Genomic DNA, 20,639 nt, shown 5'->3' with positions numbered 1-20,639 from the left:
TCAAAAAAAAAAAGGGTGGGATGGAGAGAGAAAGAAAGGAGAAAGAGAGAGAGAGAAAGAGAGAGAGAGAGAGAGAGAGAGAGAGAGAGAGAGAGAGAGAGAGAGAATTTGGTCATCTACAGCATTTCACAGCAAAGTCTAACTGTGAACTAAATACAACTAATCCTACAAAGACCACACGCCATCTGACAGAAGGCCACTGCTTCCTAAAAAGGATGTCTTTATTCTATAGTGACCAAGAATGACTTTGACATTTCATCTATCTAACTTCAGAAGACTGTTTAAAATGTCTTTAGAGGGGCTAGAGAGATGGCTCAGTGCTTTAGAGCACTGGCTGTTCTTCTAGGAAACTCATGACCATCTATAACTCCAGTCCCAGGGGATCTGATGCCCTCTCCTGGCCTCTGCAGGCACTGCACACACATGGTGCATAGACATTTATGCAGGCAAAACTCCCATGTATACAAAACAAAAAGGGGAGCGTTGTCTTTATAAGAATGCAGAGAAATGCACTACATAATTATTTGTTAGCCGCAGAAATAACCATGGGGCTTTGGGAAACAATGCCTGCTTTCAGTAGAGAGCTGGCAGAAAAACGTTAATTTTTTACCAACTTAATATTTTGGGGATTAAACATCAATTTAATGTAGCATTTTGTATTTAGCTATGTGTGCCCCATGAAATGAAAAGTCACCAACTTGGTAAAATGCTTCATTGGCAGCTTTGGTAAGACCAAAGGAAAGAGAGGAGTGTCCTGCCTCCCCAAGCGTTCAGTTGCCCATAAGGCTGCCTGTCAGTGAGAAGGCATGGATGTCTGTGTCCTCTGTAGCCCTCCGCCTGCCACTCATTCGCAATGTGCCGCTTCAGAGAGAAACATGTGCACGTCCAGGACCTTAGCCAGGTATATATTTAAAGTGGGAAGGAGCAGAGGCGGGTTCTATCCTGGAAGCTTTACTGCTTCAGGGTTGGTGCATCACAGTACGGCACATTTTCTGTAAGAAGATCTTTCCTGGGGACCAGTTCTGAAAGGAACAGAGAGACGAGCGGTTAAGACGGTTAGAACTCCAGTCACTACTGATCTTAAACTAGACCTAGGAGCCAGCACACCCATTTCCCTAACAAGTTCTAACTGTGAGCTGTGTAACTTGGAATGCCTGAAGATAACTCTTCTAGAGACATTTTATTTCAGTTGATGTCTGAGGTGAAATCTCTGACTCTAAATGGAAACATTTAACAAGATCCTCATTCATGTTACAAAAACCATACACAGCCAAGTCCTTTATCATTTCATTAATCGTGACTAATAAACAACTGAACAGAATTAAGCTAAAAACACATTAATGGCCATCTGTCAATTGCTGATTAAAAATGTCAACTACAAATGATTTTTGAGACAGGATCTCATGTAGCTCTGGCTAGTCTTGAACTCCCAATATAGCTGAGGCTAACCTTGATCCTCTAGCCTCCATCTCCCAGTGACGGGATTATAGGTATATCACACCATGCCTGGATACTTGAATATTGTTATAGAAAGCAAGGCATCACTCTCATAATTCAGACAGTCCACATTTATAGAATGGTTCCCCTCCCCTCCCATAACGTCCCTTGTCCTTCCCTCCTTCCTTCTTGTTTTGGTGCTGGGGACCAAACCCAGGGCCTCACACACTGCAGAGTGTATACTCTACCACTGAGCTACACCCTGTCCCCTAGAACAATGGTTCCTCACTGAAGGAGTCTTCAGATGTATGTACCAGTTAGGGACTGCTACCAAAAATTTACTGGGCAGGAGCCAAGGATGCTAACTGTGATGTGAAAGACAGTTTGGGGCAGAGAGGAGCCTTCACGGCAGAGTGACAGCAATGTCCCCACTGAGATGCATTGCTAAACAACTAACGGCAGGCTCCTAGGCAAGACAGCTTGAGAGAGTCAAGATAAAATTCTTAGAATACAAAATTTGGGGGCCTCGAAGATTACTCACCGGTTAAAGTGCTTACTATACCAAGAGTTCAGATCCCCTAGGAAGACAAGCCTTGTCGGGGAACTGTGTGCTTAACCAAGAAATCCTACTTCAGTGAAGAAAAAGAAGGTTTCAAGGGCCCACATACACATGCATCCACACACATGTAAAATTGGAAAAGGAAAAGAGAGGGTGAGAACACTGCCCACATCTGCTGGTGTGTTTCTATAACCCCGAGAATCATAGACAAAGGCAGTGAGATCTGCACTCAAGGCGGGCTGCAGTAGATAGCATGATCATGGCTGGGCTGGGCTATAGTGAGACCCTGTCTCAAAGGCCTTGGGTTTAATACTCAACACTGAAAAACAATTAAAAAGAAAAAAAGAAAAAAACAATGAGATACATCACATCCCCCCTTCGTGGGAAGAGCAGGACCCAGCTAGACCCTCCTCATAGGCTCAGTGTGGTGGCTTCCACTTGTAATCTTAACAGTTTGCAGGATAAGACAAGAAGATCGCCATAACTCTGATTACAGTTTGAGCTATACAATGAATTCCAGGCAAACCTAATTCAACCCATCTCAACAAAAGCAGGGTTTTGTTGGCTGGGTTAGTAAAGTGCCTGCCTATATGCAGAAGGCCCTGTGCTCTTCAGCCCAGCTGGTGTGGTGGTACATACTTCTAGCCCTGGCACTCAGGGTAGAGAAAAGAGAATCAGAAGTGAAGGTCATCCTCAGCTACACAGGGAATTTAGGCCAGCCTGGGCTATATGAAATTCTATGTCAAACAAGAGAGCAAATGCCTCCCTAACCACTGCTCCCGTAACCTGCCTACAATCTTTCGATATAGTTATGAAAGATAAGCAACTGTTCCAGACTCAGGAAACTCAGTAGCACCCTGGACCACAGGGGAAAGGGTTTCCTCCTACCAGAAAGGGCCTTGTTAGCTGGGTGATGGAGGGTGCAGGTCTTTAGTCCCAGCGCTCAGGAGGCAGAGGCAGGCAAATCTCTGAGAGGCCAGCCTGGTCTACAGGTGAGTTCTAGAACATCCAGAGTTATACAGAGAAATTGTGTCTCAAAAACAAATAAACAAAAACAAAAAAACAAAGGGCCTTATTAAGACAAAAGAACAAAATGTAAACAATGGTATTAAATAAATACCCTAGTTTTGATAAACTGTCGTTAAGGACTGTCCTTTACAGTCAAGAAACGTACATTCAGGGGACTGGACATGATGGCTCACAGTTTTGTTCCCAATGCTAAGAAGGCAGACGGAGGGAGGTAGGTCTTTCAGAGTCTGAGGCTAGCCAGGTCTGCATATCAAGTTCCAGGACAGCCAGAGCTATATAGTGAAACTCTTGTCTCAGAGAAAAAAAAAAAAAAAAAAAAAAAAAAACCCAAAAAGGAAAAAACAAAGCCAGGCAGTGGTGGGGCACACCTTTAATCTCAGCACTTGAGATCAGCACTTGAGAGGCAGGTGGATCTCTGAGTTTGAGGTCAGCCTGGTCTACAGAGTAAGTTTCAGAACAGCCCAGTCTCAAAACAAAACAAAACAAAAAACAAACAAAACAACAAAAATACATGCATATTGAAGTATTTTTGAACATTTATTTTTATCTGTGTACATGAATGCATGTCTGTGTTTGTGTGTGTGCCTGTGTACAGGAGCCTCAGTAGGCCAGAAGAGGATGTCAGGTTCCCCAGGAGCTAGAGTGGCATGTGATGGTGACCCACCCAGTGTGAGTGACAGGAACTGAACTTCAGTCCTCTACAAGAGCAGCCGTCTCCAGAGCCCCACACTCAAGTATTTTAAGGAAACTGCAGTCTTGTAATCTTAGCACCTGAGAAGTGGGTGTGTGGGGGCCAGGAGCCAAGGTCAGCATGTACTGCATGAGACCCTGTCTAAAAAATTAAAATAAAGTCAACAACAAGGATAACAACAAAAACTCAATCCAGACATTAACTGAAATTTGTACTTAATAAAAAGTTGAAATGTCTCAGTGGGTAAGGATATTTGTCTCCAAGCCTGACGATATGAATTGGATCCCTAGGACCCACATGGTGGAAGGAAAGCTGTCATCTGAGTTCCATGTGCACACCATGACAAGGCACATAAACACCCTACCACGCACATAAATATGTTAATAAAGCAATGTGCCCATGAGATAAATCTGGCTTATGAAATGAGAAAGCCTCTGCTTATTTCTGACTTGTAACTCTGTGTAGCCCTGGCTGTCCTGGAACTCACTCTGTAGACCAGGCAGGCTGGCCTTGAACTCAGAAATCTGCCTGCCTCTGCCTCCAGAGTGCTGGGATTAAAGGTGTACGCCACCACTGCCCAGCTGACTTATAACTATTTTTAATTGGTGCTTCCATCTAAGTAAGGATCAGTGTTAACAATATATTTCACTTATCAAAATATGTGTCTATTTTATGCTAGACATTCCATCAAGAAATAAGATGAAGGTCGTTTTTTTTGGCATGCCAGGCATAGCAGTGTAAATCCAGCACTTGGGAGGTAGAGGCAGGTGGATCTCTGTGAGTTCAGGGCCAGCCTGGTCTACAGGGCAAATCCAGATCAGCCAAAGCTACAGAATAGAGAGCCCTGTCTCAAAAAAAAAAAAAAAAAATTTCTTTGGCTCACTCTATAAGAATTCACAAATTTTTTATAGTGAAAATACAAGAATCTGAGCTATTTTATTGAAGAATAAATTACTAAACCTATCAATATTACTTTAGATTATGCCCAGCTTTGAATAACCACAAGTCTACCAAACAGTGGTTTAATAAAAGAATTTACAGTTCTAGGCCAGCCTGGTCTACAGAGTGAGTTCCAGGATAGCTAGAGCTACACAGAGAAACCCTGTCTCAGAAAACCAAAAAATAAAAATAAAAAAAAAAAAAAGGGGAAGACTTAGTTTTCTTCCCTTTTGAAACATGGCAGGTCTGAGCTAGTACAAGTCCTCGGTGCTGCTGAGAACCTAGGCTCTTCTCCCCCTGCCCTGGTGAACAGCAGTCTGCCTTCCCTGGCCACCACAGCTGCACATCCGCAGGCAGAAAGAACAAAGTGCAGGGGAGCCCCACCCAGCCCATTCCTTCTCAACAAAACAATGGCTTCAGTGGAAATAACACACAGTAGGTAGGTGCTTATAAAAGTTGCCAGAGTGTCTGGGAATCACATTATGTCTTCCTTGACGTCCCTCTCTGGACATGTGTGGGCAATAAGCAATTCACAGAACACTCTCATTTACTAAACCTGTCCCCAAAGTCTCACCAGGATTCATATCAAGGCTCTGGTTAATGGGCTGGCCTGCTCTAGCCATTGGCTCACACGGTAAACACTGACCCCACTTCAGTTAGAAATAAATGCTAGGATGAAGAATACAGACATGGGGTTGGGACTCAAGGCAGTGGCTGGAAACCCTCATCTCAAGACAGGAAAAGATAATGACTTCTTAACTTCATAACAGAATAAATCCTCAGCCTGCCAATTTGGCACTACCAGATCTAGTTTCAAGAGACTCAACACCCACCCCCACATACACTCTACTACCCAGAATCCAGCTCTAGCCTCTGAGCCGCTTCCTGTCCTGGGGAGATGGAGATCTTGAGGAGGACGGCCTCTTTGGGGGACTTCAGAAGTTTTCACAGTCCACTTCCTGTTCATCTGAGTTCAGAGGACCAGGGATGGCTTCAAGTGAATTAGACAAGCCTGGGTTTCTTAGCAATATAATCGGCTCAAAAACTATAAACTTCAAGTCTGCTTCCAGTTGTTTCCAGAAACAAGAAGCCGCAGGCAAGCATCTTGACCCAATTTTAAGCACTAAAGACATCTTTTAGTAATGGCCTCTGAGATTTGAGGCACTCGCTAGAGGTTCCATTTAACGTTTGTCATGTTCACATAGTTTACTATCAAAGGATGGAAGGTGCAACTGTCCCAACCAGAAAGCAGCTCAGAGGCAGAGACACTAACAAAGAAAAGTGGTGTGCAGGATGTGAAACCCTGAGCAGGAACTGCCATTGTTGTGGAGCGGATTTCAGCACAGCTGACGCCATGATGGGAGTTCCATTCAGGCCTGGACCCAGGTCACAGACAGCGATATCTGCCGAAACCAACGCAAGGACTTCATCCATCAAAGTCCACAGTTCTGGGAAAGTCCCTAAATAATGTGTGTCAACCCAGGATGTGGGTGTTTTGTTTTGTTTTGTTTTCCTTCAAAGCTCACCCTGAGAAAAGCCAGGGACTGAACACTCAGTGTAGTTGCCTGCCAGCTAATAGTCTTTCTATTGTCTTGAACCTGTGTCCAGCGGTCTTCTCTAAAGGATGCTTCACAACAGTTGCTCCTCCACAGATCCTCTTAATGGATGTGTTACTTGGAAGTCACAGCAGACTTAGAAGGTGCCGGAGCTGACAGACATGTCCCTTATCAGAAAAGCACTGGTTTGAGAAGTCCAGACTTCTGCAGCCTCCAAAACGTATTCCTGTCTCCAAGCCTCCAGGCTGTGGGAAAACATTTATCACCATGGCTACAGCCAAAGCAGCTGTCTGCCGGTCACGTTAACCTTCAGTCTTCAACACTGGTAAGTGGTATGAAGAAGCTCTGAAATTGGCTGCTATTGTTTCTATCTGACCACAAAGCTACAGCCTTCTATTATCTTATAAAGACTCCTTTCTATAAAGCTGCTCATGTTCTGACCACGAAGCTACAGCCTTGAGGAAAGCTCAGTTTATGAGTCTCTGGGATCGGACCAGATACTAATCACAGCAGCTAAGTCACAGTGATAGCTCCCTGACTAGGCGAGAATGAGGAGAATGAGGAGAACGCCTATAAGATTTCACTCCAAGCAGCCAGCTCCAAAACAAAGAGACCAATCTCGAAACTCATCTTAAACAATCAGGTGAGGTTTGCAGATCCGCTACAAGTTGCCTAGGAAACTGGACGGGTTTTCTGGAAGTGATTTCAAGAAACAGAAGATACTAGGCCTAGCCTGTTAGCACAATACACCTTAAATTCCAACACTTGGGAGAGATAGAGGCAGGCAGATTCTTGGAATTCAAGGCCAATCTGGTCTACATAGCAAGTTCTAGAACAGCTAGCACTACACAGAGAGACCCCATCTCAAAAATAAATAAATAAAAACAAAACAAAAAAAGGAATGTGAGATGCTGCCTTCCTGTTGAGGGAGAGAGGGAGGATATGCTAATTCTACACCAGGAGAAACTCACGAAGGTAAAATCAAAACGCAGCCTGTGTGTAGCGGGTCTGCATGGCGGCTGCAAAGGTGAAGGAGTCGGGTTTTAATTCATGTTTGATGAGGAAGAGTTAAGGTCCTTCACCTGGTTCAGTAATCTAGTTTGCCATGGAGGCTCATTTCTCAGTGGAAGGAGGGTGTACCAAGTGCTCCTAAGACACACAAATCCAGCTTTGATAGAAAACCAAAAGCTCCCTTATAGAACAAAGCATGGAAGAATCCATCCGTGCCTGGCTTGATATTTAAGTCTTCTGCAACAGGATCCAAAAGTACCCATAAAAGAAAAACGGGTCAACTGGATTATATTAAAATAAAGAACTCCTCAAATGGAAAAGCCACAAGAGAAGGTTCTTAGAATATACATATCCAATGACAGATTTGTATTTAGAACACACAAGAATTCCTTTAAGTCAATAAAAAAAGGCAAAAATCCTCTAGACAAGTGGACAGAAGGCTTTAATAGGTACTTTGTAAAGAGAATATTCTGATCTGTACTAACTAACTGAAGGTGCTCATGCTTTCTTAGTTAGCAGACAAATGCTAACTAAGGGGCCTGTGAGATGGTTCAGTGGGTAAAGGGGTATGGCACCAAGCCTGGCATCCCAAATTCAATCTCTCAAACTCACGTGTTAAAACCTATCCTCTGACCTCCTCTTGTATGTAGGTAGGTACATGTGACACACACACACCAAGTTGTAATCTACAATGAGATTTCGCTAAGACTCCAGTAGGAATCCTGAGACATAACAGATTCTTTTTTTTTTTTTTTTTTTTTTTTTTGTTGTTGTTGTTGTTGTTTTTGTTTTTTTGTGACAGGATTTCTCTGTGTAGCCCTGGCCGTCTGGGAACTCACTCTGTAGACCAGGCTGGCCTCGAACTCAGAAATCCGCCTGCCTCTGCCTTCCAGGTGCTGGGATTAAAGGCGTGTGCCACCACCGCCCGGCAACATAACAGATTCTTAAGTACATTTCCATTTTCTATAACTGCAAATCTTCTAACTAAGATAACTAATTATAGGATAAAAAGTAAAGGAATAGACTAAGTCTAGGTAGATAATAAATGATGCCAGGAAAACAATTAATAAATATGGGTATACAAAAATGATTGACTGGGGGCTGGAGAGATGGCTCAAAGGTTAAGAACATTGGCTGCTCTTCCAGAGGTCTTGAGTTCAGTTCCTAGCAACCACATGGTGGCTCATAGCCATTTATAGTGAGATCTGGTGCCCTCTTCTGGCCTATAGGTGTACATGCAGGCAAAACACTATACAGAATAAATAAATCTTTAAAAAAAGGTTGGCTGGGAGGTGGTGGTGTACCGCTTTAATCCCAGCACTCGGAAGGCTTAACAGACAGATCTTTGTGAGTTCAAGGCCACCCTGATCTACAGAGCAAGTTTCACACAGCCAGGGCTACGCGAAGAAACCCTGTCTTGAAAAAAACAAACAAAAAAACCCCAACGCAATCTAAAAATAAACTTAAAAATACACATAAAAACGAGGGGCCAAGGAAATGGCTGGGTTAGTAAAATGCTTGCTGTGCAAGCATGAAAATTTCTTCAATTCCTGGTGTCAACATTAAAGAGTAAGGCCAGTGGTGTGGTCACACCTTTAATCCCAGCACTCAGGGAAGCCAGACTGATTTACACAGTAAATTCTAAGAGCCTGGGCTACATAGTGAAACCTTTTCTCAACAAAACAAAACAAAAACAAAACAAAAAACAAAACAAAACAAAAAAACCTTAAAAATTGAAAATAATCAAGAAAATCTAAGACAAACTAAGGCGCAGTCATTGTTCACTATTTTGAAACATTTTAGTCAGCAGTCATTTCCTCCCACTTTACTTACGTAGCGTGTCATGGTCTGTGTGAATTCCTTGAATAACAGATGTTCTGAGCAGTAATTCAACATCAGAACCTATTTTCACCATCTGTTAAGAAAAACAGAAAAACAAAACAAACAAACAAACAAACAAACAAACAAAACCAGTCAGACAGAGGAACCCCTAAGGTTAAGAGTGCTTTTGCAAGGCTGCACTGGTTTTGAAAAGCACAGTTTTACAGGTCCCTCTCTGGGAATGCGTCTTTTCTCTCTGTGCGACGGTAGAGAGAGGACTGTAGAGAGCACAACATTCCACACACTCTCCATCTTTATTAGACATCCCATAGTTCAAAAACAAGTTTAGGACATTTTTTGTTATACATTTTTAAATGTGTTGGGGGTCGGGCATGGTGGCATGCACCTTAAGTCCCAGTACTCTGGAGGCAGAGGCAGGCAATTCCCATGAGTTCAAGGACAGCCTTGTCTACATAGTGTTCCAGGACAGCTAGAGCTACATAGTGAGACCCTGCCTTGAAAAAAACAATACAAACAAAAAGTATTTTTACCTAATATTTTATCCACTTGTATAAATGGTATTAAATGTGAGAGATATTCTCTCATTTGTATTTTCTCCTTTACGAAATCAATTCTTCATACCATAAGTATCCCTAGAAATCATTTTATTTTCTTCTTTTTTAAGGCAGTATCTCAATATGTCTCCCTAGCTGACACTGGATTTGTGACTTTCAGCTTCACTTCCTGAGTACTAGGACAGGCACAATCCCTCCACCACGCCCAGTTCTGCTTTGTATGGCCTTTCCTGAGGGTGCTTCCCTACCTTTATACAAAGTGAGACTTGGAAAACGCACCATAAAGGCAATGTGTATTCACCAGGTTATGCACAACACAGTGAAAGAATTCATGTGTACTTTTTCAGTGACCATGTATTGAGAGCAGTAGGCATTGGCCTGCTAGTGTCACGAGAGCTTCTTCACCTTGAGCAAGTAACCAAAATGCATATTATGACTGTTTGCACCAATGCCATGATAGAAAAAATTTTAAATATATTTAGTTTTATTTCACATGTATTGGTGTTTTGCCTGCATGTATTTCTGTATGTAAGGGTGTCTGATCCCTTAAGACTGGAGTTACAGACAGTTGTGAGTTGCCATGTGAGTGCTGGGAATTGAACCTGGGAAGGGCAGCCAGCATTCTTAAACTGATGAGCCATCTCTCCAGCCCCCACCCTCTCCCCCAAAATTTTTTAAAGTCTACTTCTGATGAAAGAGCCGAAATTCCCCCTGAAGCACTGCATCATGGGAATGCTTGCTCTTTATCTTTAGTCACTCCCCTCAAGTAAAGAAAGTCTGTCATGGCTTCTCCATGGTTCAACTCGTCTGGACCTGGCCAGGGTCTTGTACGTTCTCTTCCCTTGTTATCTTTGGGGCTGGGAGATAACCCTGAGGAGGGTGCCACAGTGCAGGCTGTCCACAGCTGTGGAGGCTGTCACCACAAAGTGATGGTTTTCCGTCATAAGCCTCCATTCCCACGGCCCCCTCTTTACCACAAGCATTTGTGCCAGCCGTATCACAAGCGAAAGCCATTACCGAACCTCTTTTATTTTCTCCGGAGATGTCTCGTTTTTATGTTTCTTGAATTCTTCATTTATCTTTACTCTGGCTGCTAGAGAGAGAGAGAGAGAGAGAGAGAGAGAGAGAGAGAGAGAGGTAATTAACACATGATTCTTACATGTTATTCAGTGTTGCTCATTATGACTCTCTACTTCCCACATAAAACAAAGCAAGAGAAACGTGTTACAAGCACAATGTCACACACCACCACAGCAGCGCTGGGGGGCGGGGGCCAGGGGGGATTTCAAGTTTGAGGCCAGCTTGGGCTATGTGGTGAGTTCTGTCAAAGAAAGAAAGAAGAAAAAAAGCAAAGACAAATGTACTGTTATCCAGGTTTCTGGGTGACTCTATGGAAATAACTTAGTGCTCTGATACTCTGATCTCTGCCTTTTGTTTTCAACTTCCTTCTCTCTCTCTCTCTCTCTCTCTCTCTCTCTCTCTCTCTCTCTCTCTCTCTCTCTCTCTCTCTCTCTCTCCCTGCTTGAGACAGGGTCTCTCAACATAGCCCCGGTTGTCCTGAAACTCATTATGTAGACCAGGCTGTCCTTGAACCCACGGAGATCCTCCAGTCCTCTCCTGCTAGGATTAAAGGCCACCATGCCCAGCTTCTTTTCAACTTCATTTGTGTGTTTACAGAACTAAAACTACTTGATTCTAAAAAATCAAAATCCAGGTAAATTTTTTTTCTCTAAATCTTAAGATTTAAAGTAATGCCTTGCTTTATTGGTTTTGAGATAGGGTCTCATTGTAAAGCCCAGGCTGTTCTCGAACTTATGAACCCTCAGCTTCAAGAGTGCTGGGGTTGCATGCATATGACACCACATCCCACTAAAATGCTTTATGATGATGGTAAGAACCAGCACAGACAAATACGTAACCTATACCCGTGCGCGTGAGCGCACAAACACACACACACACACACACACACACACACACACGCACGCACACGCACACGCACACGCACGCACACGCAAACACACACACACACACAGTAGATGGATTAGTACAGTTTGATCCGGAGCAGCACATTGGCTGACACAAAAGTGAATGATAAAATCGAAGTTGCTAGGTGTGGTACTGCATGCCTTTGGACTAAGTACTAGTGGTATAGAGACAGGAGGTGCCCTGTGAGTTTGAGGCAAGGCTGGTCTACATATTGAGTTCTAGGACAGCCACAAAGAAGCCCTTTCAAGATCACATATAGCACTCACACACAGCAGCTTAATCTATTCTAACCTAATTGAGCTCACCGTGTTGGGAGCATTTAATAGAACAATCTATATGAAGTCCTTACTAAATATTCAACAAATGTTGGCTAAAGCAACAAAATCTACCATGTCAACAGAAAAAAAAATTGTAAAAAAGAAAAAAAAGAAACAACACACACACACACACAAAATTGCTATGGAAGCCTCCTTCAGTGCTGGTCTTCCTCGGTATGTAGGTGGGCAAGAGTCTGGTCTTGGTGGAGGCTGGTGAGTTGGCTCAGTGGTAGCTCTGATCCATCACCCTCTTCTGGCTTGCCAGGACACCAAGCTCTCGAGTGGTACACAAATGTGCATGTAGGCAAAACACCCATGCGTGTAAAGTAATAAAAGCAAACCTTTTTAAAGAGTGTCTGCCTTCTGGGCTCACACACTTAGTGTGACTCTCCCTCAGTTCTACTGTTGGCTAATGACATGTGCGAGATCTTTTTCGTATTTTGTCAGTTTTCTCATCTGCAAAGGTTGGAATTATAATTACCTCACAGATCTGAGAACTGTTAGGGATTTGTGTAAAGTGCATGAAATTATGTATTTCTACAACTAGGGGCTGGAGAGCTAGCTTAGCAGTTATGAACATGTACTGCTCCTGCAGAGTGTGGCACCTAGTGTACCATGTGTCTCACAACTGCCTGTGACTCCAGCTCCCAGGAGCCTATGCATCTGGCTTCCTGTGACTCCAGCTCCCAGGGGCCTTTGCATCTGACTTCTGTGGGCACTTGGATGTACATGCACAGTACACGCACAATTAAAAATAATAAAAATCCCAGCACTTGGAAGGCAGAGGCAGGCAGATTTCTGAGTTCGAGGCCAGCCTGGTCTACAGAGTGAGTTCCAGGACAGCCAGGGCTACACAGAGAAACCCTGTCTCAAAAAACCAAAAATAAATAAATAAATAAAATGAATCAATATTTAAAAGAAATGATGAAGTCTGATTTCCTGGGGATGCTTTGCCCAGGGCCCTCTTAGGAAGGTTTGGAAATGCATGGTGGGTGGAAATCCACAAGATTAATGCAGAGCCTGAGGTCTAGGGCTGTGACTTGCAGATGATCCTGAAGCCGCTTCAAACACAGAGATGCTGAGTCAGGATTCATGTGGTCCTGCCGGGTTCTCTCACAGCTGCATAGACTGCTTTACCCAGGCACAAACAAGGCGCACTCTACTGCTGGGAAATCAGGCTACACCCCAGGGAAGTGGGATTAGGGAGAACCTTAAATCTGACACACTCTTTCCTTTTTCACTGATTCTATATGAAAACTTGATCTTTTTACATAGTAAGTGTTCTCCCATAATGTGACCATAAATGGATCTTTATGGAACATCACGGAGAGATGGTAAAGGTCATTCCACAAAGTCAGAAAGAGAAGAGCAGTCAGCTAAGAATGGATGTGCTCAGCCGGGCAGTGGTGGCGCACGCCTGTAATCCCAGCACTTGGGAGGCAGAGGCAGGCAGATTTCTGAGTTCGAGGCTAGCCTGGTCTACAGAATGAGTTCCAGGACAGCCAGGGCTACACAGAGAAACCCTGTCTCGAAAAACCAAAAAAAAAAAAAAAAAAAAAAAAAAAGAATGGATGTGCCCCAGGCATGGGGACTCACAACTCAGATGGGAGGATCAGGAGTTCAAGGTCATCCTCCAGAAAAGCAAGTTCAAAGCCAGCCTGGGATGTTCTTAAGATCCTGGTTCAGGCTGGCTACCTAGCTCAATGGTAGAGGGCTTGCCTTGCATGTGTATGATCTAAGCTCAGCTCCTAGCTCTGCAAAAACAAACAAACAAACAAACAAACCAAAAGCAGCATGACCTTTTGTTTTACATATTTAGGAGTGAACAACTTACTTACCTTCTAATGCTCTCTTATCGTTTTTAAAGACTTGTTGTCTGGTCCTGTGCAGTGTTTTAAAGAGCTGTAAAACCTATTAAGAAAAAGGAGAATTCCAGACTGAGGAGATGGTTCAGTGATAAAGCACGTGCTCCATGATCATGAGCAGCTGAGTTCAAATCCCTGCTATCCACAGAAAAACCAAACATAGTAGCACCAACCTGTGAACCTTGTGTGCCTGTTTTGAGATGGCAGCAGAGAGACAGGGGAATCCCAGAAACTCAAGAGCCAGCTAGCCTGGCACAGGCAAACAAGAGTCCCTGCCTCAAACAAGGAAACAAGGAAGATGGCAAGGACACACACACACACAGAGAGAGAGAGAGAGAGAGAGAGAGAGAGAGAGAGAGAGAGAGAGAGAGAGAACATAAACATATATAGATATGCACACAGAGATATACATATGTCACAAAAAGATAAGAATAAAACAGATTTTATACTTAAGGAAAAACATACTTTACATAACATTTAGAATTCTTATATTTAGAAGAATTAAACAGTATTCATTTTCTATTTGTTTCTGTTGCGTGTAGTTTTTGTTGGTGGTAGTTTGGTTTTTTTTTTGTTTTTGAGACATGTTTTTTTTTGTGTAGACCTGGCTGTCCTGCTTGGAACTGGGAGATCCACCTGCCTTCTGCCTCCCAACTGATGAGATAAAAGGCGTGAGTCACCAATGCTCAGCTTCTATTTGTTTCTGAAAACTACTTTTCAGAATAAGTGGTAAAAGCAAGGACTTGCAAAGTAACTTTCTAGTGTTATCTCTCTTTAAGTTAAAGAACAGAACGGGTCTGGCTGCTAAAGAGAGAAACTCTGTCTCAAAAAAACCAACACCCACCCCATCAACAACCCTCCCATCCCCCCCCCCCACCCAGCCAAATCCAAACCAACAAAACCAGTGAGGAGCATACTGTTCTCTGGTGGGCGTCAGCTCTGTTCCTTAGATCCCAGCACCCACATCAAGTGGCTCTGGCTTCCGCAGGCATCTGCGCTTGCACACACATGCCCACATACACATGCACACAGACATATAATTTTAAAAAAAGGCAGCAGCTGAAGGTACAACCTAGTGGTAGAGTATGCAACTTAGCTCAGGTGAGGCCCTGGGCTCCATCTAGCAACACATTAAAAAAAAAACTCTTCTATCAAACAAACAACAATCAAAAAAAAAAAAAAAAAAAACAACTAATTTTCTATATGCCTCGTGGTGGTTCATATATATAAATCCAGTACTCATGAGGTGGAGGCAGGAGGATCAGCTCAATGTCACACACTGCTGTGTGGTGAGTTCAAGGCCAACCTGTGAGAGCCTGTTTCAACAACTCCCTCAAAACAAAACAAAACAAAACAAAAGCCGAAATGATCATCCGAGCAAAAACCTAGTGTGCGAAGGGGGTGAACTCTGCCGGTCTGCATAGGTTTCTAGCTCTCTCTCAACCTACCCCTTTCATCTCTTCTTGACTCCTCCACACACAATCAGGAACATATTCTATCCCAAGAGCCCGGGAAGATGTTTCAGATAGCTCAGGGAAGCCTAGCTGCAATTTCTGAAGTGAAACATGGAAGGAATGCCAAAACTTCTCAGCATCCCGAGTCTGTGGGAGTCAGGGTGGGGCCAGGGATGGGAGTAGACACAAGCCTGACATTTTGATAATACATCAAATTGGAAAGGAATAGTGGTGAGGACAGCTGAGAAACTGGAGGGGAGGGAATCGGGATGAACCTAGGACACATATGTATATCTGAAAGTCTCAAAGCTGGAGAGATTACTCAGTGGTTAAGAACACTGGTTTCTCTTGCAGAGGACCTAGGTTCAATTTCCAGCACCCACATGCCAGCTTATAACTGTCTGTAACTGCAGTTCCAGGGGATCTGAATTCATACAGACATGAATGCAGGCAAAACACCAATGCACATAAAATTTTAAAAATTAAAAATGATAGATAGATAAATAGATAGATAGATAGAAAATCAACTTTAGATTTAAAGCTAGGGAGATGGCTCAGTGATTAAAATGCTTGTTGTGCAAGGGTAAGGACCAGAGTTTGGATCCTCAGAACCCACAAAAATATAGGGCAGATGTGTATTTCCAGACTAGCCATACTCATATTGGAGAGCTGAATTGAGTGATGTGTACAGAAAGGATTTTTCTAAAGTGCTTGGCAATAAGAGCCGATTGTCTGGCAGAGATTGTTGGTAGGAATATGGATTTTTAAAGGCACAGGTAGATTGTGCTTAGCACGCGCGCGCGCGCGCGCGCGCGCACACACACACACACACACACACACACACACACAGGAGACTAGGTGTCTAGGTACACACCTGTAGTCCCAGCATCTTAGGAAGTGAAGAAGGGAGGATCATTTGGCCCCAAAGTTTAAGACCACAGCAAGCCATAGTCTGGAACACCGAGAGGATAGTAATCTCAGTAATTTTATATAATACTTCCTGGAGGTGGGGGTGTCCATAATATAAAAACAACACCACTAGTTTAAGACCATTATCCTAATAAAAAGAAAATAGGGGCTGGAGAGATGGCTCTGAGGTTAAAGCACTGTCTGCTCTGACAGGGGACCCAGGTTCTTCCCATCAGCCACATGGCAGCTGACATCTCCCTGGAACTTCAGTTCTAGAGAACTCTGAACTGGCCTCTGTGAGTACCAGGCATGCACACGGTGTACAGACATACATGCCTTGTAAATAAAATCATAATTAAACAATTATTTTAAAAGAAAATGTGGTCTTTATCACCACAAAGCTATTAAAACCAGTATTACATAGGAGCTGACGATATTTTTTATTTATTATTTATGCAGTGTTGGGCATGTAAGCCAATGCCTTGAAAATGCTAAGCAAGGGCTCCAACTGAAAGTTAAATACAACCACAGCCCGACTAAGAAACTCCTTTTCAAATGCAAAAAGTAGTGGCTCACAATTAGAATCCCAGTATTTAGCATGAAGATTGCTGTGAATTGGAAGCCAGCCTGGGCTACATGGTAAGTCTGAGGCTAGCCCCTCCTAATTCTTAATCAAACTGCAGGTGTCCACCTATAGGTCCCCGTGATTCTTAAATTTCGAGACAAGATCTATGTTGCCTGGGTTTGCCATGAACAAGTAGGTTCAGCAATCCTGCCTCTCCCCCTCTAGAGATTTCAGTATTACTTTGGGTAAGTTCAATCTTAGTTATAGATACACAAAACATGCTGTTTTTTAATTTGAAGAACTTCTTACGATTTTATTAGTTGTTTATCTTCCTACTACAGGACTTCTTTATTAAGACAAAGGTGGCCGGTTTACTGTCATCAGTCACTATTCACCACCTTTCATGGTTCAGCCATCCTCCTCATTCACTGTCCCGTGTTGCTGTCACCCTCCTCTGCTCACTGGCCCTCGGGATCCTCTCCCTTCTCACTCACTGTACCCCTTCTCCACTACTCCTCACTCACTCACTCTCCCACATGGCCATCAACCTCCTCCATTCACTCCATAGGGTCGTCTCTGTTTACTGCCCTCAAAATCGTCACTCTCTACCACTCACCGCCCCTGAAGGTTGTCACCCTCCTCCACTCTCAGCCCTCCCTCGGGGTCACCTCCCTCCCTTGCCAGGGTCGTGAGCCTCAGCATCCCAGCACCCTCTTCCCGGCCCTGTCACCTTGGCGGGCTGACCCATGGCTCCCCACGCCGCTGACTCCGCCTCTGAAGCCACCCCCTCTTGGCAACCAATCAGGGCTGGGGCACAGCCGGCGACGCTCCGCATAGCAACCAATCAGAACGCAGAATATCCTTCCTAGCCCGCCTTCCCCACAGGAGGAAGGCCAGGTGTTTGCTAAGCAAATACAAATATAAAACCGCGAGAAGCCGCGGAGCCAAATTATGAACAGGAGGACGGAAGTAACTGGGAAGCCATGTTTGTTAGGGGCAGAGTCCTTTCCGCCTTTCCTTGCGTGACGCGCTCGCCCATCGGTTGTTAATGTGTGGCCTCAGAACCTGCTGACTTTTTATCTTGTTTAAGGGCGTGGGTCGTCTCTTAAGTGTTTGTATTTTAAGGTTTCCGGCTGTGACTGTCTCCTTGGAAACATGCGCAAACAAAAGCTAAATCCTAACAACTACAGCCCATACATATAAGATCGCTCACTCCTGATGTTCTGTGCTCTCTTTATTATTCCCCCAAAAGGTGCGGTTGAGTTGCTTGCTCAAATTCATACGCTTGGTCCCAGAGACTCCTCACCCTCTGCATTATTGCCGTATTTATTTTGCCCCGTTCTTTGGTTTTGCTGAGGTAGGAAATAATTAGAAGCTTCATAGTAAAAACCATAAAACATTTATATACATTTTAACTTAGGACTTGCAGGCATGGGTAAAAATTTCCACCTTGCTCCTATTTCATAGTCGCTTGTCTTTAACATTCCTGTAACATTTTAGACCACTTTTAGGTAAAATCGACTGCTTATTAAGAATCAAAGATTCTTAATCTTTGATTAAGCTGGGTGTGGTGGTATATACTTGAAAACCCAGTATTTGGGAGGTAAAGTCAGGAGCATCAAGAATTCAAGGACAGCTCCGGTCTAGACTATATGAGACTCTATGTCAATCAAAAACGGGAAAAGGAAAAACATTCTGGTTTTGAGGCAGGGTGTCACTGTTAGCATTCTGTCTAAACTCCACCCCCACAGTTCCCTGGCAACAGCTAGGTAGGCCTGGCCTACTATAAAAGGGGCTGCTTGCCCCCTTTTCTCTCTCTTGCTCTCTTGATCCCTCTGTCCCTTGCCCATTCCCCTTTCCTTCCCCTCTCTCTCCACCTGCTTATGGCTGGCCTCTACTCCTCTGCTTCTCTCTCTCTCTCTCTCTCTCTCTCTCTCTCTCTCTCTCTCTCTCTCTCTCTCTGCCTCTTCTACCCTTCCAGCTCCCTCCCCATGCCCTGAATAAACTCTATTTTATACTATACCTGTGTGTGGCTGGTCCCTCAGGGGGAAGAGATGCCTCTGCATGGACCTGCTGAGATATCTCCTTCCCCCTACCTCAGCACACACCCACAGAACATATTCTTTCTCTTTTTATAAACACATTAGTCACTATAACCCTGTCTGGTATGGAACTTGCTATAGCTGTTTTATAGGCTGGCCTCAAACCTAGAGATCTGCTGCCTCTGAGTGCTGACATAAAAGCCATCAACCACCAAACCTGTACTTTTCCTCAGAAATGCTTTCTACCTTGTTCAAAAGCTAGACTTGGCCCAGAACTCACTGGTTAGGCTAGACTGGCTGGCCTGGTCTCAGAGGTCTTCCCATCTCTATCTCTCCAAGGCTGGGATTACCAATATGTAATACCGTGTTTAGCAAGGCTTATATGAGGACAGACAGATAATTGTCAACTTTTAAAAATTGTTATTGATGGCTGGAGGGCTGGCACAAAGCAGAACACTGCTGTTCTTTCCAGAGGACCTGGGATCAATTCCCAACACCCATATGGCAGCTAACAACAGCCTGAACTCCAGTCCCAGGGGATCTGACACCTTCTGGCCTCCAAGGACATATACATCCAATTAAATACTCTTACACTCATAAAAATAAAATCTCGTAAGAAATGTGTTATTGAGGTTCTAGATTTGCAGATGACTTTTTAATAGAACCAATTAAATCAAGTGTAGTGGCTATTGTCTTTTATCCAAGGAACAATAATCAATTAGATGATCTTATGACAAACTGGTATCTTCTGTAGTACTATAGCCCAATTTCTTTTTTTAAAAAAAAAAAAAAGTAGTTTGTAGTAATACTTTCTGACTAGAAAGTTAACGAAAACCCTTCTATGTTATTTGAAAATACAGTGCCTGTGGCTGGAGAGATGGCTCAGTGCTTAACAGCACTCACTGATCAGCGGAGGACTGGAGCTGGATTCCTAGCACCTACTCTCACAACTGTCTGTAACTCCAGTTCTGGGAGATCAGGTCCTCTCTTCTGGCCTCCTTAGGCTCCTACATGCCTGTGGTGCCCACAAAGCTGTGCAATCGAATACATATAATAGATAAAACTTTAAAATACAACATAGTTCTACAGTGCCCAAATTAGATCAGAAGTGAGTCTTAAGCAAACATGATGCCATTCCTTCAGCTGTTCCACAGATGAAATGAAAGGAGATGGCTCAGCACTCTTAACTGATCTGGTTATTCTGGGAACATGTCCTGGTGTGCAACCAGACATGCAAGCTGAACTGAAGAAACTTCAGAACTCAGTGGAAATTCAAACTGTTCGTAATGTAAGTTCCTGGAGCTGTGTGGTGGGCAGGAGAATGCCCTCCAAAAGATGTGTGCACTCGGGTGCCCAGAACGTCTCATCGGAATAAAGGGTTTTGGCAGGTGAATTAAATGAATATTCTGAGATGGGAAGCTTTTTGTGTATTGTCTGGTGAGCCTACTGAGTCACACTAAACATGGAAGAAGGAAAAGAGGGAGGCTTTGGAGATGAATAAAGGCAAGCATATGATCTCTGGAAGCTGGAGAAGACAAGGGAGTGGAGTGCCCTCTAGAGGCTCCAGGGAGAATGCAGCTCTGCTGACAAGAGTTTGGCTCAGTGGAAACAAACCTGACTTAGGACTTCCAGAATCCTACTACCCATCCGTCACCTAAACCAGAATCTCTTCCCTTTGCTGGCTCATCACATCTCTCCTCTCCTCTCAAGGGCCCTGTGGTTACAGTGGGTTCACCCAGACAACCCAGGCGCCTACCTACTCTAATCACACCTCTAAAATGCCCTTTACCTAATAACATAACATGTTCACGGGATCCAGGGATTGGGACATGGGCATATTCTGCTTACTACATCTAGTTTGTGTGAAGCCAGCCAGTAAGCTT

General features: G+C 43.8%; 1 protein-coding gene and 1 pseudogene across 6 annotated transcripts; one reads left to right on the top strand and one right to left on the bottom strand.

The window, feature by feature from the left end:
• Positions 1-889: 889 nt before the first annotated feature.
• On the bottom strand, positions 890-17,584 carry Lyrm7 (LYR motif containing 7). 6 transcript variants are annotated; one of them, XM_076936828.1, is made up of 6 exons: positions 17,445-17,494; positions 16,115-16,192; positions 13,760-13,832; positions 10,641-10,708; positions 9,056-9,137; positions 890-1,022 (listed from the first exon to the last, which is right to left on the bottom strand). In XM_076936828.1, the coding sequence occupies exons 1-6, from the start codon at positions 17,460-17,462 to the stop codon at positions 952-954; spliced, it is 390 nt and encodes a 129-aa protein (XP_076792943.1). In that variant the 5' UTR covers positions 17,463-17,494; the 3' UTR covers positions 890-951. The 6 variants fall into 6 exon arrangements, with proteins under 6 accessions (XP_076792943.1, XP_034362379.1, XP_076792944.1 ...); XM_034506488.2 differs by having other exon boundaries at positions 10,641-10,711; positions 17,445-17,489; XM_076936829.1 differs by having other exon boundaries at positions 10,641-10,711; positions 17,331-17,469.
• Positions 3,948-6,951, top strand: LOC117711813 (outer mitochondrial transmembrane helix translocase pseudogene; annotated as a pseudogene).
• Positions 17,585-20,639: the final 3,055 nt, after the last annotated feature.

Source organism: Arvicanthis niloticus, chromosome 6 (genome assembly GCF_011762505.2).
Source record: "Arvicanthis niloticus isolate mArvNil1 chromosome 6, mArvNil1.pat.X, whole genome shotgun sequence".
NCBI lineage: Eukaryota > Metazoa > Chordata > Mammalia > Rodentia > Muridae > Arvicanthis > Arvicanthis niloticus.
The sequence above is the reverse complement of the archived record's forward strand: the minus strand, read 5'-3'. Positions and strand labels throughout refer to the sequence as shown.

Coding starts and splice junctions, on each gene's coding strand:
- Lyrm7 (XM_034506487.2), bottom strand. CDS start 17,549: ATGCGGAGCGTCGCCGGCTGTGCCCCAGCCCTGATTGGTTGCCAAGAG. Junction 13,833..17,444: donor CCATGGGTCAGCCCGCCAAG/GTGACAGGGCCG, acceptor TTTTCTTAATAG/GTTTTACAGCTCTTTAAAAC. Junction 10,712..13,759: donor CGATAAGAGAGCATTAGAAG/GTAAGTAAGTTG, acceptor CTCTCTCTCTAG/CAGCCAGAGTAAAGATAAAT.